This window comes from Pogona vitticeps, chromosome 6 (assembly GCF_051106095.1).
Source record: "Pogona vitticeps strain Pit_001003342236 chromosome 6, PviZW2.1, whole genome shotgun sequence".
NCBI classification, from domain to species: domain Eukaryota; kingdom Metazoa; phylum Chordata; class Lepidosauria; order Squamata; family Agamidae; genus Pogona; species Pogona vitticeps.
In genome coordinates this window covers 49,409,588-49,437,572 of record NC_135788.1, presented here as the reverse complement: position 1 = coordinate 49,437,572, position 27,985 = coordinate 49,409,588, and the positions used below count along the sequence as shown (strand labels likewise).

Sequence of the window (27,985 nt, the reverse complement as noted above, 5' to 3'; positions counted from 1 at the left end):
GTTTAGTCTCCCTCACCCATAGATAATCCTCCTAGTCTGTATTAGAGCCACATATAATTCTTTTAGTGAACAAAAGAAAAAAAAGGATCTTAAGCTACACATTATACTTTTAAACTGGCATTTTATTAGCCCTGAATAGTTCTAGGCCCTGGACATTGGTCTGAAAGTGTATGACACAGAAACTCTGCTGAAGCTATATGATTTTCAGTCTGTCGATTTCCTGGGAACCCATTTAGCCCTGTTCGAGCATTTGAATTTGTATGAATACACAGAGGGATCAATGGATGGTGTGGACAGGAGCAATCATGTAAGCTCCCCACACTCCTCAATTTCTTTTCCCACAATGATATAGTGGAGTTTGAACCCATAGGGCTGAAGTCCTTTTTCTGATAAGTGGAGATTATGACATCATCCACAGGCCATCTCTTGTGGCTTCCCTTTGAGCTTAGCAGCTGAGATAGACAATAATTCTTCTACAAACAGGATATTGTTGTGAGATCCCCTTGTTGTAATCCAAAATATCTGATGGTGGTTTGGTCTTGAATGGCCAATTGAGCCTTTGGCTTTATAAAAACATTTTCCTTATTTGTTGATATACCTTGATCCTGTTGCCTGCAGTTTTTTGATTCTCCTTGTTGACTGTGGACATTGCCACAATGAGCCCCTCTACTTCCAATATTAGGCACTGCACTGTTGCCCATACACCTGGGAGGATCATAGATCTTCATATGTTGAAGGTCTGAAGAGATCTTTCTAACTGTGTACATCTGCATGTGATCACAAAGCCCTCTTCAGATCTCAGACTTCTGTGCTCAACAAACAAAGGTCTGTGACACTGTAAAGTGGGGGGGGGGGCATGGAGAGAAGATGCCTATCCACATCTCTATCCCACCCTTTATGCCCTTTAGCCTTCTATACATTCAAGTGAACATCTGAATTGAGCGTTTGTGTTTCCCTGGAAGAGAATGTTAAGAATCTGATTTAAGCAACAATTACAGTAGCAGTACTGGTAGTAGTAATAATTATAGCAAGAATACGTTTGAATTAAATGATTAGTGTTTGGTCTGTTACGATATACCTTGTTTTCTGAGTTCTTCTGATTTTTTTTCAAGTGCTTCTATATCATCATCCAAGCCATCAGAGAAAAGAATTAGTACCTTAAAAAAAGGTTAAGAAAGTAAGATTAAAACATCCATATCATATGATGAAGAGAGCAGCAGGATACACAGTATGTAGTATCATTGGTACAACTTATTTGATGAAATACTTTGGTGGAACTCCAGCCAATCTCTCCAGATTAACTGTATTTTCAGAGAAATGGAAATTCCTTTAGATAAGGAATGAGTGACATAGACTGTAAAAGAGATGTATAACTTTCAGATAATTCCAGCTGAGCTGATAGATGTATTGTACAGTATTATGCAATAATATACAGCCTACTGGGTATGAGAATAAATTACCTTGCTTCGGCTTTCATTATCAGATAGGTTTCGAAATGAATTCCAAAGAGTGTCCAAAAAATTGACATTGAGATATGATGGACTGTTGATCACAACATTTTTGAGTTTCTCCAGGATTTGCCTTTCATCAACATGGAGAGCGGCCAAAATAGGAGGGTTGGAATTCTCTATTGGAATTGCCACACTGTACTGTGTGGTTGTTCCTTTGTTGCAACTCACAGTACTTGTAGAGGTGAAGTCTTTTATAATACCAGGAAGGTAGGTCTCCAAAAGTTGTTGGTTTTTGAATAAGTGGTCCCCTGACTTCTGAGAGGAGATGTCAAATCCCAGAAGAACATCTACGAAACATTCTGTTTTACAGAAATGCAGGGGGAAGTATTAGAAATTATTTGGACAATTTCGTGTTGAAGAATGGCAGAAACAGAGAGACCACTAAAAACAACAGCACAACATTGGGAGAACAAAATCAAACACAATGCTAGCCTTTTCATCTCTCAAGACGTTTTCTCGGTGGTGGCTGGATGAACATCCAGGTAGACTCAACTGCACAAGTATTGTCCTGGCCAGTAATACATAAATTGGGATTTATATTACAAAATGACAGCTGATTTTGCCAGTCATGATGGCAGCACAGAAGAGAAACACAAAGCAAGTGAGACAACAATTCTACCTGTGGCATGCACATTCTGCTGAATCATGTGTTGCACCTTTTTCTGCAGAATGCAGGCAAGGGATTTATCTTAGATTATATTAGTGGCTTCCTTTCATGTACTAGATGATGGTATAATGGACACAATGAGCATAAAACTCTGGCATGCAACTTGTCCACATGCAGGGTTTTGTTTTTCCACCTGTGGAGCTTTCAGATATGAAAAACCTTCTGTTGGCTTGGAACAATTCAAAGAAGTCTCATTAGAATATTCAGAATGCTGGTACTGCCTGGAACCAAAAAACTCCCAGTACATGGAAAGTTATTATCAGAACATAACATTCAGAATATTAACCTGTTAATTAGACTACAATTGAATATATTATTTGGCAGTGGAAGGTGATGACTCCAATAGGAGCTATCCAAAATGCTGAACCCTGAACCCTGGAGGATCATATTCATTGCCCCTCCAGCATCCAAGTCAATAGTCTCCACTGTTATTTAGGAATTATTTAAGGAATCATAGCTTCAGAGTCTTCAGTTACAAGTGTAAATGGAACCATGATTGGGTGTACTATGGTATTAATTTCAACGTAAACCTCATAATTTGATTCAGGAACAAGAAAATTTCACGTGTAACTGGTAAGGTAAAGGTAAAGGTTTTCTCTTGACATTTAGTCCAGTCATGTCCGACTTTAGGGCATGGTGCTCATCCCCCATTTCCAAGCCATAGAGCCAGTGTTTGTCCGTAGACAGTTTCCATGGTCATGTGGCCAACACAACTAGACATGGAATGCTGCTCCCTTCCCATTGTAGTGGTACCTATTTAACTACTTGCATTTACATGCTTTGGAACTGCTAGGTTGGCAGGAGCTGGGACAAGCAATGGGAGCTTACTCCGTCACGTGGATTTGATCTTACGACGGCTAGTCTTCTGACCTTGCAGGACAGAGGCTTCTGCGGTTTAACCCACAGTGACATTATGTCCCCTTATTGTAACTGTTACTGAATATCAAATATTGGGTTTTACGTGGCCTGTGGTCTGGGCTATAATCTGCATTATACATGTGTTGATATTTCTGCGTTTGTAAATGTGAAGCAAGGTATTGTTTTGAGAGATGGATCAGAGACACTTAGCCATTATAGAAATGCACATCATTCTGATGCTTTGAGGGAAACTCTGACATGCAAATACTATTAGAATGTTAAGACTATTAAGTGCTAACAGCTTTGTTCTTCTCTGAATAATGTTATGCATGAAGCATAATAAATAACTTATTTTTCCTAAAAGCTACTAATTGGGCCCTCTCAGAATTCATAGCAAATTTAGTGAATCTAGTTAATCATCTTTATCTAACTCCTCCTTATCCAAACTTCCCTTTGAGAAAGGCTTGACATCAACCTGTGGCATCATGGCCGGTTACTGCACTACTTTTACAAACAGAAAGTTTTTCCTAATGGAAACTCAAATAATCTTTGCATTATTTTTTTTCTTTCCTGTCCAGGAGGGAATCTTTCTACAGACCTAATGACTGTGATCAGAGAAATGAACCAAAAGAGGGAAAATGTAGAGAATGTTACTAGAGTGCATACAATATGAAGAAATTAGGAATTAATATCAATGCCAATTAGCCTTTGTACATGCTCACAGCAACTGTATGTTACAGTTAGCATGTCATTAGAAGTAGAGAGTTCTTGAGGAAAATACTGTCTTTTTATTCTAACACAGCTGGCTAGATAGCGCAGTGAGCTGGTCTAATTAACCGCAGAGCCAGACATTGCGCATTTAACTCCCCAGTACACACTATAGGAGAAGAGCCAGCTTGTGTGGTCTTGGCCTAGTTACCTCGTCCCCAAGTAGTCCCAGAAGATGGGAATAGTAAATTACCTCATTTGATGAATTAACTTTCTTTTGTCTTATATTTGGTGGATCAGGGTTGACACAGCCTTCTATCCACCTGAGGATGGTAAAATTAGTACCCAGCTTGCTGGGGGGAGGGGATGTGTAGCCTGTATAATTAACTTGTAAACTGCCCAGAGAGTGTTTTAAGCACAGTATATAAGCAGCGTGCTTTGCTTTGATTTTGATCTGGACAATGCTCATTACAATAAACGATAGAATAAGACATTTTTGCTTTCTCAGAAAACTGAAATAGGAGAAAATCTCAAGTGCAACAGTGAATAAAGAAAAACAAAGTAGGATGGACATAGGAAGAGAAAGCCATAAAACATTCAGAAAATTAAATTAAACTGGTTTGATTTTTAAACTATGAAACATAGGATTTCCTTTTCTTGGACATGAACAAAAGAAATTTAATAGAAGTTTATGGAAGGGAACTTACTTGATTTGTCATCATCTTTACACATTTCATTCGTTATGCGTTTTGTAATACCAGTCCGTTCACTGTAATTAGCAGCTGTATATTTCCTGTCTGGGGAGTCTGTCACCTGTTGAAGTCTGATGTGACTGACATTTCCCACTCCAATTGCATGTATCTCTATGCCTTCATTTCTCAGGTCCTCTGCTGGTTTAGCAAAGCGGTCATGTGATCTTCCATCTGTGATTACTACTAACATTTGGTGGGCACTCCGAGCTACTCTGCGTTTTGGTGATTTGAAGAAGGCTTTCACTTCAGTGAGTGCTTTACCAATGTATGTTTTTTGTCCTTTCTGCATTGTAACCTTAGCAATTTTATCCTTCAGCTCGGATTTGTTTTGATAATGACCCAGAGAGAATTCCTCATGATATTTGTCACTAAATTGGGCCATGCCAAAAACAACATTTCCATTATAACCAACCAAATCAACCAGCTCTATCAAGAGGTCCTTCACTTTCTCAAAGACTCCAGATACACTTTCGGAACCATCGATCAGGAAAACAATGTCTGCGTAGATATCACATGCTGCAAGAGAAAGCAAAACGTAAAACAACATTTCCGGCATATTGTGCCAAAGGGTAAATAACAATCATACAGGAGTGATTACACCACAGGGACTTAACCTCACAAGCCCTTCCTAATCCCATCAAAACTATGTAATTCCATTAAAGCTCCATGCCTCAGCAAACAGACATACAAATGAAGCCCATGTTTCCATTGCAGTGATCCAGGACAAAAGAAAAGCAAGCTATTTCAGAATACATGGAGTTGAATAAAGAGTTAAGATAAATGGGCATTTCTGTTTCTTTATAAGAGCTTCACTTCCCATGGAGTGTCCAGTCAGACTTCCTGTAGACACATTGAACAATACAATTAGAAACAGGTGAAGTGACACAATGTCAACATTAAATTGCATCTCATGATTTGATGCTGAAAGAGCAGCCTCCCAGTCCTGGAGAATGCTCCCCTCCTTTCCATAGCATTTCTGTGCTGACAACATTCATCCACAGTACATAAAAGAGTGATTAGATTGCTTCTTCAGAAAAAAAAATTAACACAGTCAATACTTTACCTCGTGGTGGGCAGTAGTCATCTATTACAGTCAGATTTTTTAGGCCATCAAATTCATCCACATAAAAACATTTATCTTCCTTTCCAGCCATGATCATAAGTTCCTTACACTTTGCATCTTTTATCCCAATGGCAAAGATAGTAATTCCGCTGTTTCTCAATCTAGTTGAGATTTCATCAAGTTTCTCCTTATCATGAGAATCACCATCTGTTATGACCATAAGAACCTGAGGGACCCCCCTGCGTTTGCGGCTGCCATGCTTCTCAGTGAACAAAGCTTCAGTGTGTCGAAGAGCTGCTGCTGTATATGTTGTGTCGTCTAAAAGGACGTCATTCTGGATGTGTGCAATGATGGCTGATTTGTCACTATACGTGTTAAGGTAGAACAGAGTTTGTGGAGAAGTAGAATACTTCACAGCCCCAAACTGAACTCTGTCCTGGCCAACATCAGATTTATTCACGATATTGATTAGGAAGTCCTTCATGAGACCATAATTGTGCTCACCTATACTGTGAGAACTGTCTAGTACAAAAACAATATCTAAAGCTCCAGTCCTTTTGCAATCTGAAAAGAATAAGAAAAGATACAGTATATACATCATTAACGCAATTCTTCATATTCTAACCGTAAATTCAACCCTACATTACTGTTAGCACTGGATTTATTTTTTCCCCTTGCCCCCCCCCCCAGAAGAGCCAACCTCCCCTCACTCAAATGTCACAACTCTCTGGAACAGGTATTAGATGGGGGTATACAGGTGAAGGGGGTTAGGCCCTCCTTTATGTACTCACACAAAAGTACCACTCTAAAAATCATTTTCCAGCTTTCTCCAGCCTATCATTCTTTGCGTTTCATGTAAAACGTTGAGCAAGAGCCCATTGACTTACAGCTTAACACACCAATTTAGTATACAAATATTCACAAGTGGCCCTTTGAAATTATCTATTCCACTTATGGAGCAGATGGGGCAGTCAGGAAATGGCCTAATTTCTCTAAATTTATTCAAGGGAAGGAGAAATCTTTCAGCTCCCAAGAGATGGGGCTCACCACCAGCAGTGGTTGTAGCACAGCTTTTCTCTCCCCCTGCCCCCCGGATTTCTGGCATTTACACCAAATGGCAACAGCAGCCATGTACTTATCCTGGCTCACTTTACTTTCTCCACAAAGGCTTCTTCCTGGTTTCATTTTAGACTCTAGGGCTTTGTGTTGGTGGTAGCAGGGTGGAGATGCCAGCAAAGAAATAAAATTAAAAATGAAGACACGAGGGAGACTTTTTGGAAATAATTCTACAAAGTGTTCCCCAATTTCTTGGAGCAGGAAGAGAAAGAATAATGAGAATAACAAAAATAATGTGCTATTAAATCAGTTCTGACTTTCGCTTCCCCACTGTCCCTCCTGTGAGTACAGGCAGCCTGTGTGGCCTTGGGCAAGCTGCACAGTCTCAGGATGCCCCCAGAAGAAGGGAATGGGGAACCACTTCTCTGCCTTGAAAATCCTGAAAAGGGCCACCATAAGTCAGATTCAAATTGATAGCACACACTAATTATTTTAAGAGGAAAAAAAATCTTCAGAATGTTTCTCAAAAAAAAAAAGTCTTTAGAAAAATATTAGTTTAGCACTTGTTGCAATTTTTAGGGCAAAGCACTTTCTGCAGGGCCATCCAAATACTGTATAAAATTTGTGAGGAGCCATTGTGTAGATTTGTATATTGCAACTATTTCCCTGTAGCAGATGTGAGGGAATGATGTGTTCTCTCCAATTCCAGGAAAAGGGAGGAGCTAGTGCTGGGACATCATTTGTTCATCAAGTTCCCCGAAGTTTTGTCACCTAATTAAAAAGACTTCCACCTATGTTCATTATCAGGCCTTTTTATGTTACATTTTTAACAACCACCACCAAGAGCATGATGTCAAGTCAATTCTGATTTATAGTGACTATTTCCAGGATTTTCTAGGTAGAGAATACTCAGATATGGTTTCCCATTCTATTCTTCTGGAGGTGCAGCTTGCCCAAGGCCACACAGTGTGGCTCTTCTCCCAGGAGGCACAGTGGGGGAATCAAACTCCTAACCTCTGGCTCTGCAGTCAGATACTTAAACCACTGAGCTATCCAGCCACCTTGTTATGTTTTTTAAAAAAAGCAACAACTGTAAAACTGCAAGAGAGCAGAAGGTGGTGCATCTGTTTTTTCTTCTGTTACATACATCTCCATCACTTTGCAGCTTCTCTGGCAACCCACATTTCTTTATGTGAAAAAGCCCAGTGGGGAGAGTTGCCTTACAACATCTTACCCTAAGCTTTAACTGAAAAGAAGGAAGTTAGGAGGCTGCTAGCTGGTACCTGCCACAGAAATGACTGTACAATTAAAGTTATGCATACAAACTCCTCAGCCATCTCATCAGTAAGGTAAAACAATACTCCTGAACTTCACCCAAGAGAAATCCTCCTAATTTTCTCTTCTTTAAAAAATTGGGTTTAGTTTATTTTCTCTCCAATCCAATGGGAAGAGTTGAAGTGAAAAGGCATGACTTCCTTTGGCCATACTGGCTGGGGATTCTGGGACTAGTGGTCCAAAAGGGTAGTTTTCCATGTCCCTGTCATGGCTTCATAGATCTTTGAAGTCTACCAACCTCATAACATTAAAATATGTTTGCTAGATGTAATAGATTTTTTCTGTTCAACTTCTAGAAATGGATTTATCTGTTTTCTAACTGATCACTCAGTTCTTAAGGTTGCCCAATATGACGTAGTGACTAGGATTCAGGAGGCCTGGGTTTGAATCCTTGCTCAACCATGGAAGCTCACTGGGGTGTGTGGAACTGGCAAAACCACTCCTTAAATATCTCACATACCCGATCATGTTTTAAATAAACCAGCTCACAAAAGAAAGAACAATTGGGGTAGTGAAATATTAGCCTTCACTTGTAGAAATACAATAACATCGATAGAGGGGGACATAATTAGATTTTCATGCTGTAAAATTGGAATTATTTTTCAAGTATACTGGATCTCTTTTTCAGAAGAAAGCACTGAAGGAATCTTAGAATTTTTACCCTGGTGCTCTGAGCAGTGATTTGTGAAATTCTCCATTTTGTAGCTACCAATGACTACATCACATTTTGTAGCTGTTTCATAATACCTGCTTGCAGCACCTTGTCCATATTAAAGTATTAATAATGCATCACTGCATGTTAACTGTATGCATATTTAAAGTTTCTTCTGAAATGTGCAAGCTTTTCATGAAGCATAAATGGCCAAGATCAAGAGAAATACTAACCGTCAGGTTTATAAGGGGTGCATATGCCAAAAATGATTTTGTCTTCTATCTGGTTTAGAATATCAAAGTTTTCTACATAAAACACATTTTCAGGTTTCTCACTTATCTCTTCTAGCTGAGTTTTATTGGCATTAAATACTCCAACAGAATAGATTATGATGCCTTTCTCCCTCAGGGCTTTGGCTGGAGTTTTTACTTCGTCCTGTGCTTTCCCGTCAGTGATTAGGATCAGAATTTTGTTGACAGAAGGCCGGGCTCCTTTAGCGGGTGTGAAATAATTTGCCACAAACTGCAATGCTTCTCCCGTGAGTATGCTCTGATTCAAGGCAGACATTCTTCCAATGGCCGCAATGATGTCGCTTCTTGTTGAGTAATTGTTGAGCTGAAATTCTTCTTTTTGTGTGCTACTGAACTGGACAATGCCAACATGTACTCGATCTAGGCCAATGTCAGACTGGTTCACCACTTCCTTCATGAACTTCTGCATTTTCTTGAAGTTTTCAGCACCTATGCTACCGGAGCTGTCCACTAGGAACATGACATCAGCTTTCTTTTCCTTACAAGCTACAGGAGAGAGAAAATGTGTGTCATGGTTCATCATTAGAACAGTAGTTCCCAGGTAAACAACCTACATCAGTCATGCATGTAATAGCTGCACTTAGAATCTATGGGAAGTCCACACATATCAACGAAACCATCATTCTTCAAAGAACACATAGACATACAAACAAGTGTATGTAAATACATGAGACACTATGGTATGCCTATTATTTTGAGGATGTTTAATACTAGTAGGTTTTAATCATGGGTGCAATCTTGCAAAAATTAAGCATTTTAATGTCCTCATGATTTCAATAAATGAGTAGTACACATATAGGGATTTCTCCCAAACTGTTGGTGGATAAATTTATTTCAATGCGTTATTCTTGGCAGTTTATAAATGAAATTAGATGAAATGAAATGAAATAAATACAGAGTTCAAAATCCCCCATTTCTGTCAGAATGACTAGTTTCACCCTCAAGAAGCAACCTGAAACCAAGAAATATTTGTGGCAGCATAAACTTGAGTTTGTTTGACTTGTACAACCACAGTTGTGTTTATATGAAGAATTGCTGGGAGGTGGGTGGTATTTGTCTTACCTTCTTTAGAGCATATGCTTCGAACAATATCATTTTTTATATTTTTCAAGAAGACATACTGTTGCACATTGAATACCCTTAATTCTGAGCCTGCAATCTCATGCAGTTGGGTGACATTAGCACCTTTCACACCAATAGCATAAATGTTGATCTTTGTGTTCCTCAGCATTGTGGCAGGTACCAGCACATTGTCGTGCGCTTTCCCATCTGTCAACACAATGAGATAGCACGGCACTTTGCTATTACGCTCCTTTGTAGCCTTTTCAAACAATGGCAGCATGGCCTTTAAAGCTGCTCCAGTATAAGTTTTTCCTGTCAGTTGTCTGATATTATTAATGGCTTTTTCTAGGCTTTTGCTTTGAGTGTGCACATGAGCTTCAAATTCTACCTTATGATTGTTCGAATATTGCACAACTCCAAATCGGACATGATCAGGTCCTACTGTAAACAGTCTGATGACTTCCTTCAGGAAGGTTTTCATGTCTTTTTTGAAATCATCGGAATGAATGCTTGTGGAACCATCAATGAGAAAATAAATATCAGCCTTTTCTGTGTCCTCACATCCTGCAACAAGAGAGAGATGTTTTATAACAGCAGGCATGATTAGGCAACAAATATAAGCCCTGTTCTGTAAAAGGCTTAATCATAACCTATGAACACAGGAACCAAGCTAGTCCTGTCACTTCTGTTCTATCTTTTACACATGGAGAGCTAAACCTGAAGAGAACACTCTCTGGCCATGAGAGATCTCCATATTATCACGAAACCTGAAAACCAGATCATGAGCAGAAATTGCACACAGCTCTCTTCAGATGTAGGTCTCCATGAAGGAAATTTAGGAAAGAAAGGTGCAGGGCTAGCCTGATCTTTCTATCATTATTTATGATTAACCTTTTTACTGAACGCTCAGGCAGACCTGAAAGTATTAGGAGATGCATTGAAGTAGGCAGAGATACAGGTAGAGACCAAATGTAACAAGAAGTTTTAAAAGACTGATGAGTAGGGGTTATCTCAAAAATGGAGCAATGGATATCAAAATGACAAATGGGATTTCAGGATAAACAAATATGTATAAAGTGATACACTTCACATATACTTTTTCAGGTTCTGAGCTAACGGTGATGGACCAAAAGAGTAAATCTTTAGTACATGGTGGTTAGCTTGATGAAAATGTTGAGCTATTTTTCACCTCTTGGGAAAAAGGTGAATTCCATGTTAGGGACTATGGGGAAAATAAAATTGCTAGTGTCCTAATGCTTTTGCACAAATGTACAATGCAATCATACTTGGAATGCTGTGTACACTCCACATATATGTACACATATAGCAATGCAGAAACTATATTTGATATGGAGAAAGTGAAAAGTTTAATTGAAACCTGGCATCTCCTTTAGGCAACTTGTATTTCTTAAGCCTAACGGCATTTATCTCTCAGACTTGGAAGAAGGCCTGTGGTTTCACAAATTATGTAATGGGGTACTGAATTGGTTGCAGCTGCAGTAATTTGGCAGTGAGATGGGGGATAAGCCTCTTGTGGCATAAATGGAATAGATCCATTTCTGTCAACCATTCAGGATAATCCTCCTGTTTCCCCAAAGGCCATCTTCCTAAGAGATCTTGAGGTGGACTTACAGGCAACTGCCAGTTCAGGGGCTGAAAGATGATTATTGCCAACTCTATAGTCCTATGTATCACTCCTGGCAGGCAGGTTAAGGAGGGGCATTGGCCATTATGCCACATGATAGCTGGATCCATGTCCTATGCTGTGCCAAATTCTATATGCTGATCCTCATAAAGATGTGGCCAGTTCATCCTTCTTGTCCCTGCCTTGCTCTCTCTCCTTGTACAACCACTAAGGGTACAAGGGAAGGAACAGTAAATATGTAAGCAGGGGCATTGCTAGCTGGCTTACCCCAAAGGTGTTACCTGCTTTGAGGTGTATTTTTCTTGCAGACTGAACATAGATCGTGTCCTGTATTTGATTGAAGAGTTTCTTCTGCCACATGTCAACCTTACTTGGCAAGTCAAAGAATTTCAGCAGTTGTATAACATTCTTATTTGGTGGATATGATACTACCTTTTCTAACTGGGTGATATTAGCTCCTTCAATACCAATGGCAAATACTGTCACATAGGCCTCCAGCAAGAGTTTAGCTGCATCTATTATAGAGTCGTCTGAGGGTCTGTGAGTGATGATGGTGGCTATTTGTTCTACTCCTTGAGACTTCCTGCCTCCAGCATGTCTAGCAAAAACTTGTTTCCTGGTAGCATTAATGGCAGCACCCAGGTTAGCTTTTCCTTTTCTGGGAGAAAAGCTCTGAATTTGCTGCAAAATGTCACTTTTCTCTGTTTCATTGCTCAGAAAAGACAGAACTCGTGGCTCAGTGCTGTACATCACAAGGCCAATTCTTATGCAGTCTTTGTTCACATCAAGAGAGTTCACTGTATTTTCTAAGAATTTTCTGACATGTGTAACATCAGCATGGGAAATGCTCTCATCCACCACAAAGACAACATCTGCAACTGAATCACCATGACAGTCTGCCACTGTAAAAGGAAGAACACACAATAAGATTACAAGTCTTGGCTCCCCTTTCCCCAACCACTTCTTTTATAAATATTTTCATATGTACATACTGTATATGTGGAAGATCCCGGTTTTATGCAATCATAAGGTAAAGGCAAAGGTTCCCCTTGACAATTTTTTTATCCAGTTGTGTTCGACTCTAGGGGGCAGTGCTCATCCCCGTTTCCAAGCCATAGAGCCAGCGTTTTGTCCGAAGACAATCTTCTGTGGTCACATGGCCAGTGCGACTTAGACACGGAACGCTGTTACCTTCCCACCGAGGTGGTCCCTCTTTATCTACTTGCATTTTTACATGCTTTCGAACCGCTAGGTTGGCGGGAGCTGGAACAAGCGACGGGCTGGTCTTCTGACCCTGCAGCACAGGCTTCTGCGGTTTAGCCCGCAGCGCCACCACATCCCTTATGCAATCATATTTGTTACTAAAAAGATCCCATTACAGAGATGGAAATCAAGGAAGTATTTCCATATGGATTAATGGATGAAAGGCTTCTTGGAGCTTGAAGCTCATGAACAATCATATCCCATTGCTTCCAGTAATTACATAGGTACAGAGCTCTGAAGGAACTGCATCCCTGGAGGGAAAACGATACCAGTGTAGGAAATGAACATGAAGAAAGATTTGGTCTATCTCTTCATGACAGAGTGGAATAACGTCCAGTAGATATGATATTTTGAATCAGTAATCTGATGACTGTAAGCAGTGGGACAAGTGAATGCTGATCAGTTTTCTTGCTGGTACCCAAATAATATAACAGGGCATGCATGGAATGCCAATGACATGGAATGGCATTTGTGTCTTACATGAGCTTCTGGTGAAGTTACCACACTGCAAACTAATGTAGAAAGGATTTCTGAATGCTAGATTTCCTTTACAACATACATTGAAATGTCCATGTTTGCGCTTCCCTTGCGCATTAGTGAGATCAGAGCCACTGCATTGTTTCTGATCTCCTGTGGAAGATTTAGATGCTCCTTCAGTTGTTGTTTGGACTGCCCTCAATGCTAATGACAGTTTTTCTCTTGGAGGAAATAGCCCTGAAGACGCCAAGAAGAAGGCTGTCTTTCCCCCCACATGCCATGGACTCAGTCACGCTCCAATCCCCAGACTGTTGTTCTTAAAGTACCCAGAGGACACTCCAGAAGCACCTATAGCAGAATTAAGGGATCTTCGGCTTTCCAGTTGTTAGACACTAACCCCCACAGCCACTTACTACTGGCAATACTGGGTGGATGGGAATTGCAGCCCAATGACCCTTACTCCTTTTTTTACACGTTTGATAGAGTTTGGCTCTGAGGGACAAAGGAGGGTTTTTTTAACCAATTCATTCGCCCATAATTCTGTTGCACTGTTTTCTGTACCTTTAGTTGTTTCATTTTGAATCCTTGGTGGAGTAGTCGGTGGAGGAGTTGTTGGGATGACTTCAGTGCCCACTGTTATAGCAGATTCAATCACATTGGACATATTTTGAGAAAATACAAGGAAATCCTTTGGCGCTTCAAACTTGTAATAGAATGAATGAGTAGCTATTGACTCAAGCTCTTGCAGAGATGCACCCTGTGTTCCCAAAGCTATGATTTTTACCCCCTCCTGTTGAAGTAGCCTGGCAGGCCTCTCCACGTCATCTTCTGACATCCCTGAAGTTGCAACCACCACAATCCGGTTCCTGTCTTCCATTGGTGTTTTGAAAAAAATCTCATGAACATTTTGAATGGCATTTCCTGTCCTTAAAGATCCACCTTTGAAAAAGAGGTTCTTTTTAATGTGATTCGACATGGGGCTCTTTGCTTGGAATTTGTCCAGCTGGAATTCAACGAATATGTCATCACTGTACTGTGCAAGGGCCACACGGTATTTGTTTGGGCCTATCGTCAGACCGTTAATCATTCTGTTCACAAAAGATCTCATCATGGAAAAGGCTCTTTTTCCAAGTGTATCTGAGCTGTCAATCAAAAGGACGATGTCTGCTGACTCAGTGCCTGCAAAAGCAGAAAGCAAACAGTGTATCAACTTATTGTTGACAGTAAAATACTAAGCGAGTAAAAATAATGGTTGAGATCCAGATTTAGGCATGTGGAATTGGTCTTGTGGAAACAGATTCCTCATCCATTGTCTTGCCATGGAAGCCCATCTAAGGCTTTGAATACAGTATATAAAGGATCAGAGAACTCTGATAAATGAGATGACCTAAAATACAAGGGGCACGTCCTTGAAAATCAGAGAGGAACCTCCTATGAGTTGAGCCTTCTGGCCAGGCAGGTCCTAGATCCAACCCAATATGCTATATAGTGGCAATGTTTAAATAAAGTTATTTAGACACCCCACTCCTATGACAATGGTGTAGTCCTATTCTTTCATTTGTTTCTCTTTTCAGGTATGATCTATGCAGCAGTATGTTTCTGATTATGCCATCTTGCTGCTTTTTGATTTACTGTGTCTTGTTTATATTTTCACCTAATATTTTTCTTGTAAACTGTCCTAAGAATGTAACTAGAAATTATCATAAAATGCATTAAACATGCAAACAAATCTATACAACATCCATTGTATCTCCCAATTATCCTTTATGTAAGCTGCAGGAACAGCTGGTTTGGTTTTCTCTGCTTCTGGAAAAGTGTCAGGGAATCAACTCCCTAATTCACTGGTAATAATGTAACATTAACAAAACTGATGAAAATGTCAGGAACAAATGTATTTTCTTTTGAAGTATCACATCTGAAACTTCTCCCCTCCATGATTGCTGCAAAGAAGATTGCGGTCTAGATTGTCCTCATTCATAGAACAACCCATATGAATGTGAAACACGATGTAGTACTCTTTAAAAGAAATACTGAAGTACCATGTTTCTGGGTTATAGAAGTCTGTGTCCCAAGAATAACAAGGAACAAAGTCAAAAACATCTTCAGATTGTGCATGGATAGTCCAGGAAATAAATCTGGAAATACAACAAACAAACAAAAACTTCTTTCACCACATGTTATATATGTTTAATACTAGTGCCCCAAGAAGCAAAGTCAAAAACAAAGCCATCAGAAGGTGTATCGATGATCAGGAAATAAATCTATAAAGCTGCACTCTGATAGCTCCATGAGGGAGATATCTCACGACATCTTACGCAGTGGAGGGGTGCCCACAACAGATGGGAGAATGTGGGCCTGTAACTATATCCTTTGTGTTATGCTCTCCTAATTTCAAATAGTAGCAACAGCAAACCCTTGCAATCGTTAGGTAGTTTGCAACCTAGGGGACCAAAGATTGTACTGCAAGCTTGAAAAACAGGGCCACATTAAAATCCATCAAGATGCATTAATATCCACATAATCCCTTTGCGTGAATATTATGAATATCAAGTTTCTGGTGTCAAGCCTTCATAGTCTTGAATCAATGGCTCCAACAGGAAGAGACATCTTTTCTTCTGTTACCAGAATATCCTTTCCTTTCAGACAGCTATGGTCTTCCAAAGTGACTCACATAAGTTTAAAAAAAGAGAGGAGCCCAATTCAAAGATTATGCCTAAAAGCATGAAGTGCTTTAATCATAGTGTGTGTAGGAGGCATGCATATATTCCTCCTCCAGAAGTAAGGCAGACTTTTATAGGTTCAGTGCAAAGTTCTTCAGAGGCACTTGTAAGCACATTCAACTGAATGCGCTAGCTATACTTCCACATTGAAGAGCCTTGCCTTATTATAATCCCAGCCCCCACCCCATTACATTTAGCCCTTTACACTTTCAAGCATAACTCTTGAATAAGGCGCAATAAAAATGTCCTACCATTAAGCATATAAACCAAAAAGAAAATGCATGCAAGAGGATGAGGAGAGTTGTGAACCTGAAGCTTGGACTGTTACAGGGGGGACCTTTCACAATCAGCAATGCGGTCTGGGTAACCACTTATCTTCTTCAGTGGGGTTGTTCCATAACAGATCACTACAATTTTTTTTTTACTGTGGACTAAAGTTCTGCAGCTCCTCCAGGATTAGGGCTGTGAAGCTAAAGCTTCATTCTTTTCTTAGTAGATCAGTCTTTGGACAAGAATGGGGGGGGGGAGAGAAAAGAGAGAGATTGTTAATTCTTCAAGTCCAGAATAAAGCAGGTATAAGGGAGCATTTAAATGCATGATAGCCATGATGAATAATTCATTTCCTGTGTTCTTGACTGAATAGCAGTTGATGCCTCTGCTATCTTTGACCAATGGACAGTGCTGGTATACTCTTGTGATCTGATGAATATTAGCTGATCTCCAGTGGTGGGATTCAAATAAATTAACAACAGGTTCTATGTCCTAATGACTGACAAATAAATAAATAAATAAATAAATAAATAAATAAATAAATAAATAAATAAATAAATAAATAAATAAATAAATAAATAAATAAATAAATAAATGCCCAGGACAGTGGGATCCGATGAGGGTTTCTTCCACGGTGGTCTCCCTACTGCCTATCATCACAACTACTTCTCACATGATTAAGACATCTAGATAAGTGTATCTGTTTGGACATACCACTGCTGTTACCCTCACCATGGACATGTGCCAAACACACACACACAAACAAACACACACCTCACAGTGGGTGCTTATGACAAAGTTTGACACAGAACTGACACATCTCTCCTTCCCTTTACCTCCTATTTCACCCTATAGCTCACCAGTAAAAATTGCTTCCATCCCCTTTCCTGCTCCTGAAATGACTGATAGCCCTGCTTGTTGTTACCTGGAGGCCGGCCGCCTTTGCACACCTGTTGTGGAGTTATTCTCCCCCTCCCCCACTTCCTTCTGGCTTGGAAGGTATGGTCTCTTTTCAATCTGTTGCCACTCCACCTCAACCCCACCACCTCAATTGGTCCTTCAGTTACTGACTCCTCTGAGGTCTCCTCCTCCTCCATCTTTCCCCTCCACCCTGTGCCCACCGCTTCTCCTTGCCAGTTGCTTTGAGGGGCATTGGTGTTGGTGGCGGTGCTGGTTGTGATGATGGCTTCCCTCAGAGCCCTGGCAGGCTCCACCTCCCCCACTCACCCTCAGCAGCCGCTTCCTCCTCTCAGTTCCCTCTTTCCCTTCATGGCACCATGGCACAGGTGGCATGGCTGACGAGTTGTCCTCACAGCACACCAGACTCACGGTACATCCCATCCAACCATGGTATATCCCATACAGTACCCACTGTGGCGGGTAGGTGTTTTTGACTGTGGCACCTACAGTGACCTTTGGTGTCACTGAGCTCTGGCTGTCCAGAGAGGGCAGGTCAGAACTCCCTCTCCCCCCCCACACACACCCAATGCCCAGAGTGCAGGCTCTGCACCGGGCACTTTCAGCTGTGCCTGAGCATGGAAGGGGCTGCGGAGCCTTCTCTCACACACGCGCCCTGCTCCTCCCCCTGCTGCCCTTCCTGTTTCGGATGCCTGTCCCCCCCCGCACCCCACTATTCCCTGCTTCCATGCCGATCTCTCTCCCCCCCCCCGGCATGCCATAAAAGGGGTAATTCAAGGATGAAGCTCCCCCCTCCCCCCTCAGGGAGTGGCAAAGAGGGGAAGAGAGCAGCCTTAGGTGCCCAGCCAGAGGAACTGGTCGAATTAGGTGGCACCGTGCCCAGAGGGAGAGAAAGAGGGAGTGGGGAAATGACTTTTCCCATGAGTGAGACAGATGGACATGGAGACACCAGTCCGGTGACAGTGTCTCAGAAACAAAAGGCGGACGAGGTATGGGAAGCTGGTGGGGGGGCAAGTTCATAGAAACTGGCACACATGATTAAACTATCCTCTGAGAGCAACAAAGAGAAGCAGTGTTGGATGGAGAATGAAAGGCATGGCATAATAATAGGGAAGAGCAGGGCATTCCAACCCTGGAGTGGTCAAGCAGGAGCAGGCAAGGCACAGGGTCGGGATGGAAAAAGGTAATAAAGAGCACAAAAGCTCATCTCCCTTCCCACCCCAAACACACAGATAGTATGGGTCCAAATAACTGTTTCCTATTCATTGGAGAGGGCAGTTCTGGTTTACTTCAGCCTCCAGCATACACTTAGGATGCAGGGGTAAATCTGAATGCGCAGATACTCAACATGACAATCTTCCTAAGCTGGGTCCCAAAGAGAGTCCCACAATGCCCATAGCTGTATTGAACCATGCCAACAAACAGGGGCTAGCAATTTTCGTTTCCACCAGGGACAGGTATTTTGTCAAGTTTATGGGTTTTAACTGTCAATTCCAGACCAACCCATCTTCATATGCTTCATATTATTATTATGACAGGAGGGATCACTCGCAGCAGTATGTTGTTGCTAGAAATATGGATTTCCCCACCGCCAGCTACCGTGAGGATTGCAGCTAAATTCAGGAAACAAACAGGGGGTGTTGCTTTGGGTTGGAGAAGATCCGTTGGAGCTGCTTTCCTGGGGACATGAAGGACTCATCCTCCCCCCTTTCCCCCAGTGATGCCTCTGCTCTTTCCAGGGCTTTATCTCTCTCACCCACACCACACCTCAGATGGCTCAGTGTGGTGCGGGAAGGGAGGCAGCTAATTGTGCCCCCTCCCCCTGTTCATTGCTGGTCACCTGGCCCCTCCTCCTTCATTCATCTCAGGCCAGCAAACAGTTCTAAGAACCAACAGTACATTTAGGAAGCAGTTCTATAGAATAGGTGCGAACCTGCTGAATCCCACCTCTGCTGATCTCCCCTTCCATGGTTGGATCACTTCCTGTTGAGATTTAACCTAACTTCAGTGACTTCCTCACCCCACCGGGGAGAATAAACCAGTGAAAATGGTCTGTCTCTGGTGGCTTCTTTATCTGGATATGTTCTGGGAGGCCTTCAGGGGCTATCCGGTTGATCTGGTTAGCAATCCTGCTGAAGCCAAGGTCAGCAGATGGTACACTGATGTGACCCCGGTGGTTGACACAATTGCTCCCAAATGCCCTCTTCACTACAGAGCCCAACACTCCCTCTGGTTTAAAGAGGAATTTCAAGCCATGAAGTTAGTAAGGAAACAGCTAGAGAGTAAGTGGATGAGAGCCCTGTTGGAGTTTAATTTGGCTTAAATTTAATTTATCTTGACCGGATATACCTGGATATTACGGTTGTGTAAGGTCTTAATGAAGAGATAGATTTCATTCCTCTCCTATAGTCTCACTGCTGCTCCCCCACACCCAGGAGGTCCACTATTCATCAGTTTCATGCACACCAGTCTGGCCTTGTAACACAGCTGTGCAATTATCTGTGCATAAAGATGTTTCTCTCTTGCAACATGACATTGCTCTTTCAAAAGGAGCTGGACTCAGACTTAATAAACAGTTTCCCCTCCCTAAAACATAGCTAACAAAGTACAATATTCACAGTGTGTATTCTGATCTCCTTATGATAACATGTAAAGAAATTTTACTGTTAAAATGGAATGTGTTGTGCTATCGAAATCATTTAAATTATATTATATATAATATGCAATCATACTTATTTAACCAGAGAATTTATAATACAGGCCTATAGACTAGTATTAGCAGTTCGTATATTTTTCCCCTAGGATGTGGGGCCAGTGTGATAGGAACACACGATGTACCAACACTTCTTTTCATCTTCTTAAAGCTATCCAAAATAACATTTATCATAGACAAACAAATGTCAATCACTGCAATTTGACAAATTAAAATTTGCTCCTGATTTCCCTTTCCCTTTTTAGGTCTAAATTTTATTTTCCCTAAACAAATTATCCTAAATTCAATCTTCTGTCATCTACTTATCCCCTGCTTTAAAACCTGCATTTTCCTGCAGCTGCTCATACACAGCTATTTCCATTTTGAAATCCATGTATAAACATTCCCTTCATTGCAATTATATTAGCAATGACATGCCAGATGTAAGTGTTGCTTTTTATTTTTTTATTTTTTTGCTGGGCAGTTGAAGGAATAGGGATACAATCTGTGCTGGATGAAGTTATCTTCCCCTGAAAACTCAGGTTCACAGCTTGCATGTATTCCTGGAGTCATCCTTGAGCCTGAATGTCCAGGTTTTGGTGGTGACCAGGAGTGCTTTTGCACTATTAAAACTGGTGTGCCAGTTGTGCCCATTTCTGAAGACATCTGATTTGGCTACAGTGATGAATGCCTTAGTTACATCCCGCTTGGCTCTGTGTGGGGCTGCCTTTAAAGACCATTTGGAAACTGGTTCAAAATGTGGCAGTCAGACTACTGACTGGGACCAGTTATAGAAAGAATATAACACTCCTGCTACAACAACTGCTAGTCCATTTCCGGGCCCAATTCAAAGTACTGGTTATTACCTATAAATCCCTATATGGCTTGGGTCCAGGCTACTTGAAGGACCATATCTCCCCATATGAGCCTTCTCGGCACTTAAGCTCAGCAGAGGAGATCCTCCTCTCTGTCCCATTGCTAGTGCAGGAACTGTTGATGGGGACACGAGAAAGGACCTTCTCTGTGGCTGCTCCCACCTTATGGAATGCTGTCCCTCAGGAAATCATGTTGGTCACCTCCCTTTTACCCTTCTTGTCAACAGCTGAAGACCCACATTTTCAGGCAGACTTTTAACAATCATGATTGAGTCCCTAAATGCCATTTTTAAGTTAAGATAGCTTTTAATGTTTTACCTGTTTTAAATTATTCAATTGTATTTTATAGTTTGTTTTAAAAATATATAACTTATTATGCTTTTAATTCTATTATTTTCAGCAAGAAAGAAAGAAAGAAAGAAAGAAAGAAAAGAAAAGAAAAGAAAAGAAAAGAAAAAAGAAAAGAAAAGAAAAGAAAGACACTGCTACAGAGAATCATGAGTGTATGACAACAAGCCACACAGTTGGAGGGGTCTGGTTGCCTGCCTGTCCTCATCACTGGTTGAATTACTGGTCACGTAAGCAGATACACAACCAACTTGGTGACAGATATTCCTATATTGCCACAGCCACAACACATGACACTGAACAGGGCACTGGACAGAGTGTTTTGGCATAGCTGGTCTTGAAAATCTATCTTGATTTTACAGGTACTTATTCCAACTGGGTATGACATGTTGGGTAGATTTATTTGTGGATAGATATGATGGGCTACTACCAGAAGGTTGAAGTGTCCACCTGCTACAGAGATTTAAATAACACATAATGTAAGTTGCCATTTCAATGAGGAGTGTACAAAAAGGGGGCACTGAGAAACAGGGCTTGCAGGAACTAAAAGCATCCTATATTTTTAAAAAGGAACTTTAACTCACAAAAGAGCCCAGTAAAGACAGGTCATGCGCAGTAGTCACAGAGCACTGAAAAACTGTATAATTAGGGGTGGATGCAATATCCCTGAAGGAACCCTGAACCCTTTTCAAGAAATTGTTGCTATGGTCCAATATTTTTGGTTTTGATTTACCATACAGCAACTTTGCTGTTGGTTTACAGCAGTAAAGTACCATGGCAAGAGCATTACAGTAATGGAGTACAGTAGAAGAATGAATACCTTTAAAGAAAAGCAGTTAGAACCTTTTGACCCAGTTTCCAAATGTACTCTCAGACATACAAATCTAAATCCACCTTGTCCCTTTTCCAGTTGTTTTATGCCTTTAGCATTAGTATTTTGGAAGCGTCTTGTAGCTCTTGGAAGTCTTTCCTCCCTGATATATTTGGTAATCTTCCAGTCCTGTACTTTTTATTTTGTATCTTCAGCTAATCAACATCCTAATTACAAATAATCTGGCTTGCCTATGGATTAATTTCCATTTCAGCTGAAATGCAGCCACAGCAGTTTTTCAAAGAGAGCAGAAAGTAAACATCAGTCTTTGCCTTGCCAGGCACTCCAAGGCTGGATGCAGATGGAGCATCAGACTGCACAACGACTGCTATATGGGGAGAGCTTTCATGCTGGCCTTCCAAAGTCTTTCTAAACCCAGCCTCATGAGACATTGCTGTGAATCAGTTTAGGCCCTGGGCTTTCCCTTCAAGCAGTACATTGTCCCTTTGCCAAAGGGATTTTCTCGAAGAGACTTGTTTCAGCATCAGCTTTGCAAATTAACCCCACGTTTACCTTCTAGCATAGAATTAGAATACAAGACATGCTAAATACTATGTCAATAGGTAAGAAAAATCATGCCGTGTGACAAACAGATGTATTTCACCACTTGAGGAAACAATCTTTTCCAAAACATGCAAAACCTATCCTCTAGCTTGATATTAAGTTTCTTGAGCTATAGTAAAAGGCTCATGAGACTGAGGAAAGCCTCACAAGACTTTGCCTCAGGACAGGCAAAGACTTGCAAGACTGGGGCAGGGCCTCCCCAATGCCAGCTAAAAACAGCAGAAACCAGTGGCTCAAGAGGTAGGAGGATCTCTAGTTCCTGGATATTTAGTATATGCCTCTTTTGCCTCTACTGTATGTATTTGCTAAAGAAAATCTATTTTCTCGGCTACCTGAAACCCACCCCCATTTTAAAAATGTCTGTTATTTGGCTGGCATTGCCCCTTGAGAAGTAGGCTGAGAGGTGCTAGCAAACAGTGAACAAAATAATGTAATACAACACCAAACCCATCCACTTCATGGACACAACCCTCTTAGAAGACAGTTAAAATGAAGGATTTTTTTTCTGCTCACGTCTCAAGCTCTAAATATTAAACCAGAAAAGGCTAGGCTAAATCTATGGAGAACAAAAACAACACACCTTGTCAAATAGATGAATGCTGAAGAATGTCGCCCACCTGGACAAGACTCTAGCTGGACCATCTGGAAGTCACTTAATAGACTTCAAAGTGAAGTAGGAAGATCAAAGAATAATCAAGTACAATGGGGCTATTTGGATACAGGACAAATGTTATATGTCTGTGGAGAAATTCAATCAATGCAGCACTTACTCTATGTGCATGCAATTTATTGTCCACTATGTGTACAATAGAAGATGCAGCAAACTGCTTAAATATCGCTATTGAAGTAACCCACTTCTGAACAAACATAATCTAATTATCTCAACATTTAAATTTGATTATAATTTTACCTGCATTTCCATATACAACTAAAGTTTTAAATTGTACTTGAAATAGAAGGTGTCTTCAAACAGATTGTCCTCTGTAAAGGACATAAGGCCTATTTCTGAGAATGAACCCCAACAATGAAATCAGTGGAACTTCTTTTTAAATATACAATAACTGTATTATACGTGTGTGTTATATATATGTATCATATATATACACATATACATAATATTTCACTGTACTATTTTGATATTCTTTTGGCCTTAATGTTTCAATAAATATTTAAATATAAAGATTAAATTTAATGAAACCTGATGTGTGCACACAACGTGTACTATGCTGTGGAAAATTGTTTAGTGATTATTGTGTTCAGAGAAAATGAAGAGTCACAGCAGAACACCTAAATCTCCCTTCTCCCTTCAGATTCACCCTCTGAATTCATTTTTAAAATTAACATTTCCTTGGAATTCCTTTCCTTAATAAAACTCCACATAAATTTGAAGTGAAAACACTCTTGCACTGAAAAGTAAGGATGGATAAATCAGTTTTGCATTAGTTTCATGTGTGTTTGTTCCCAAATCCCTTTCATCTTAATTCCTCATTAAAGTGATATTGAAAATCGGCATTAAAATCTACAAATTTAAAAATTAAATAATAATAAATTAAATAATAGTTCATGTATATTTTTTCACACAATAAATAAGTCTAGAACTATTTTATATTCAATGTGCATGTTCCTTCATTATCCTAAATAGACATAATTCTAAAGGCTTTTTTTTGTAAGATGCTTATCTTTAAATACAGTTTGATATGGGGGGCAGTAGCAGAAAACTGAAAGGCAAAATCCAGGTAAATGCAAGATACAAAGGATAATTACATTCTGATTGGCAAATTTGTCTCGGAAGTGGAATGCAAAGTTATTCTGCCAGGACAACTCAGAGCACTGTTAGAATGAGCACAGTGCAACCAACGATTATTACTTTTAAACTCTTAACGTCTGACAAAGTGGACTTGTCCACAAAAGCTCACATTAAAATATAGCAGTTAGTCTTTAAGGTGCTACATTGTTTTTGTCTTTTTTGTCTTTTTCTTTTCTTTTTGCCTGGTATACTTTTAAACTGATGTCACCGGAAGAGTTAAGAATGTGCTTAACAGTACAGTCTTTTAAGTATCTATTCAGAAGTCAATCCATCGATGTTCAATGGACAATCTGACTAGGTAAGTGCATATAGAGTTGCAGCCCAATAACAACATCCTAACTGTGTCTTCTCAGATATAAATAGCACTGATTTTAATACAGTTTACTTTCTTGTAAACATGACCCGGATTGCAACTGAAATCTTATCAAATTGTAGGACTTTAAAAAATATTTAATTTTGGAGAGATTAGATCCATTGGGGGAAAAGCATTGAAAATACAGAGAAATAATACAGGAATGAGAATGTTAATAGATCGGGGCTACAGTATCAGAATTATGCATGGATCTTTCTTTAAAATAAAATTTTACTTATGAGTAGCTAACACCTAAGATTAAACAGTGTTCAAGCAGACAAAAAGAAAGGAAAGGGAAATAGCATAGTAGCACCCTTCACACAAATATCACCAAAGCCAGAAATTGGTAGATGAAATCAAATCTGTAACCCATACCTTGTAAAATGTGTAAGCAATAAGTCACAATGTTTTTCACTTCAAACATCTATGTATCTATTTTTCTAAAAAGTTGTTTTAGCATTTATGCTTAATGATAGAGCCCTGATCCAAAAGAAATCTTTAAAATAAGCAATGGGGAAAAATCTAAACAATCTTAACAAGGTTTTACGAATAACAAGTAAGATACTTACCCATTAACCCAAGTCACATACCTACCCCTCCAGGACCGTGGTTCTTGAAAGACTGGATCTTTTATGTAAAGCTCTACTGATAATTTTTTTCACCAAGGCAGCAATTTAGCAGGGTGAATTCACAGGACATGAGTTATTATAACCAACCCACTGTGAGAGGAATCAGTCCCAACCCACTTGACACTTTCTATTGCATCACCAGCTCTGAACATACTGTCAAAATTGAAATTGGCAAAGATATGGCTTACATTTTTATGCCATTCATTCTCTGTGTCCTTTTTGTTTCAAAGGAGGAAAGAATGAAGAGGAAATGGCTTTCATTTCATAAGTGCTGTTAACCTCCACCCTCAGTCACACTGCACAGAAGAAGACATTGCTGCTTGCAGTTTCTAATGCTGAATCAAGATGCTGAAATGGCCTCTTTCCCCCTCACTCTCATACATCTGTAAGTCCCTCCACTGCTCCTTATTACAAGCTTGGCTTTATAATAAGCCTAGCAACACATCAAGGCTTTAATAGCCATGTACAATAGCAACCCAAGTAATACAGCAACGACCCTTCCCAGAGAAACATCTGAAGAAACTAGCAATTCGTCATCTTTATACTGCTTAACAAACAAAAATTTAATTTTTTGTCTCATGCCCCTATGGAATCAATGTATTGTGACATTTCTAAAATGTACAATCCATTTTTTAAAAAATTATGAAAAAGTTGTGTCCAACTCTTCATGACCAGAGCACGCCAGGCCCTCCTGTCTTCCACTGCCTCCCGGAGTTGGGTCAAATTCATGCTGGTAGCTTTGATGACACTGTCCAACCATCTCATCCTCTGTCATCCCCTTCTCCTCTTGCCTTCACACTTTCCCAACATCAGGGTCTTTTCCAGGGAGTTTTCTCATGAGATGGCCAAAGTACTGGAGCCTCAGCTTCAGGATCTGTCCTTCCAGTGAGCACTCAGGGTTGATTTCCTTTAGAATGGATAGGCTTGATCTCCTTGCAGTCCAGGGGACTCTCAAGAGCCTCCTCCAGCACCACAATTCAAAGGCATCAATTCTTCGGCGGTCAGCTTTCTTTATGGTCCAGCTCTCACTTCCATACATCGCTACTGGAAAAACTGTAGCTTTTACTATGCAGACCTTTGTCGGCAAGGTGATGTCTCTGCTTTTTAAGATGCTGTCTAGGTTTCTCATTGCTTTCCTCCCAAAAAGCAGGCATCTTTTAATTTTGTGGCTGCTGTCACCATCTGCAGTGATCAGGGAGCCCAAGAAAGTAAAATCTGTCACTGCCTCCATATCCTCCCTTTCTATTTGACAGGAGGTGATGGGGCCAGTGGTCATGATCCTAGTTTTTTTGGCGTTGAGCTTCAAACTAATTTTTGCACTCTCCTCTTTCACTCTCATTAAGAGGTCCTTTAATTCCTCCTCACTTTCTGCCATCAGAGTGGTATCATCTGCATATTGGAGGTTGTTGATATTTCTTTTGGCAATCTTAATTCCGGCTTTGGATTCTCCATATGATACCAGTTCAGTGTTTTTATTGCAATGTTCATAATATTCTTTCTTTAAATAGTTCATATCAGTCTGAACCTTTGCTGTATCCAATGCTTCTAACTCTGCTCTAGTTTTTTTAGTTCAATAAGTATCTTCTTTGATCCTAATTGTTTATGTTGATCTGATAGCTTTTTAATTTTATTTTCTAATTATTCTTGGAGCTTATTTCATTTTTTTCCTTTATTCTAGAGGCCTCCATAATAAATATTCTCTTAAAAAGCTTTTAGAGTATCCCATAGCAATGCTGATTTTATCATTTATTTCACAGAAAATTTTAATCTCTTCCTTTATTTTTCCAATAATTTCTATATTTAAACATATGTTAGAATTCAATCTCCAAATTCTAGATTTGCTCTTTGCTTCATTGACCCAAAAGAGTTTTAATGGTGCATGGTCAGAAGCTATCACTGAGGCAAACTGCATTTTATCCAGATTTGAGGCCAAGGTCTCTGAAATAAGGAAATGATCAATTTTTGAATAAGTAGAATATCTCTTAGAAAAATATGTGTATACTATCACTCTAGGATTTAAATAGCTCCACCCATCAATTAAACCTGATCTCTCTATTAGCTTCCTAATTTTATTACCATCATTTGACACCTTTCTATTTTTTGATGTTGCATCAATTTTGTTTAAAATACAATTTGTGTATCTGCCTAGGATAATTTCTCCCCAGGCAAATTCTTTGATCTTTCTTAAAAAGTTCTGCATAAAATTTGTTTGACCTTTATTGGACCTATATTATGACTATATTGGAGGCATAATAAGAACCAACAGTTAATAGTCTATCCTCCAGTTTTCCTTTTACTATAATATATCTACCTTCACGGTCTCCTATATAATCGATCACTTCAAATTTTGAATTCCTCATAAAGATTATTGCCACCCCTCTAGCCTTATTTGTTCCATTTTCAATATATTGTTCACCTAACATTGGGTGCTTAATAATCTCTTTCTTTTTCTTACTTTGATGACTCTCCTGTAACAACAACACATCTACTCTCACTTTTTGAATAGTCTTAATGATTCTATATCTTTTCACTGGGGACCCCAGCCCATTCACATTATAAGAGAGGATTTGGAGATTATC

General features: G+C 40.0%; 1 protein-coding gene across 1 annotated transcript in view; it reads right to left on the bottom strand.

The window, feature by feature from the left end:
• The window catches only part of LOC110086130 (collagen alpha-6(VI) chain), a 66,182-nt gene extending 40,227 nt beyond the window's left edge, over positions 1–25,955 (bottom strand). Inside the window, exons 1-11 of the mRNA XM_078377346.1 lie at positions 25,347–25,955; positions 16,390–16,582; positions 15,400–15,495; positions 13,922–14,539; positions 11,902–12,522; positions 9,976–10,539; positions 8,836–9,399; positions 5,560–6,123; positions 4,452–5,012; positions 1,461–1,810; positions 1,079–1,157 (exon numbers count right to left, since the gene is read on the bottom strand). Coding sequence (XP_078233472.1) covers positions 1,079–1,157; positions 1,461–1,810; positions 4,452–5,012; positions 5,560–6,123; positions 8,836–9,399; positions 9,976–10,539; positions 11,902–12,522; positions 13,922–14,539; positions 15,400–15,475 — 3,997 coding nt within the window. The 5' untranslated portion in view covers positions 15,476–15,495; positions 16,390–16,582; positions 25,347–25,955. The remainder of the gene's footprint in view (positions 1–1,078; positions 1,158–1,460; positions 1,811–4,451; positions 5,013–5,559; positions 6,124–8,835; positions 9,400–9,975; positions 10,540–11,901; positions 12,523–13,921; positions 14,540–15,399; positions 15,496–16,389; positions 16,583–25,346) is intronic.
• Between the last annotated feature and the right edge of the window lie 2,030 nt (positions 25,956–27,985).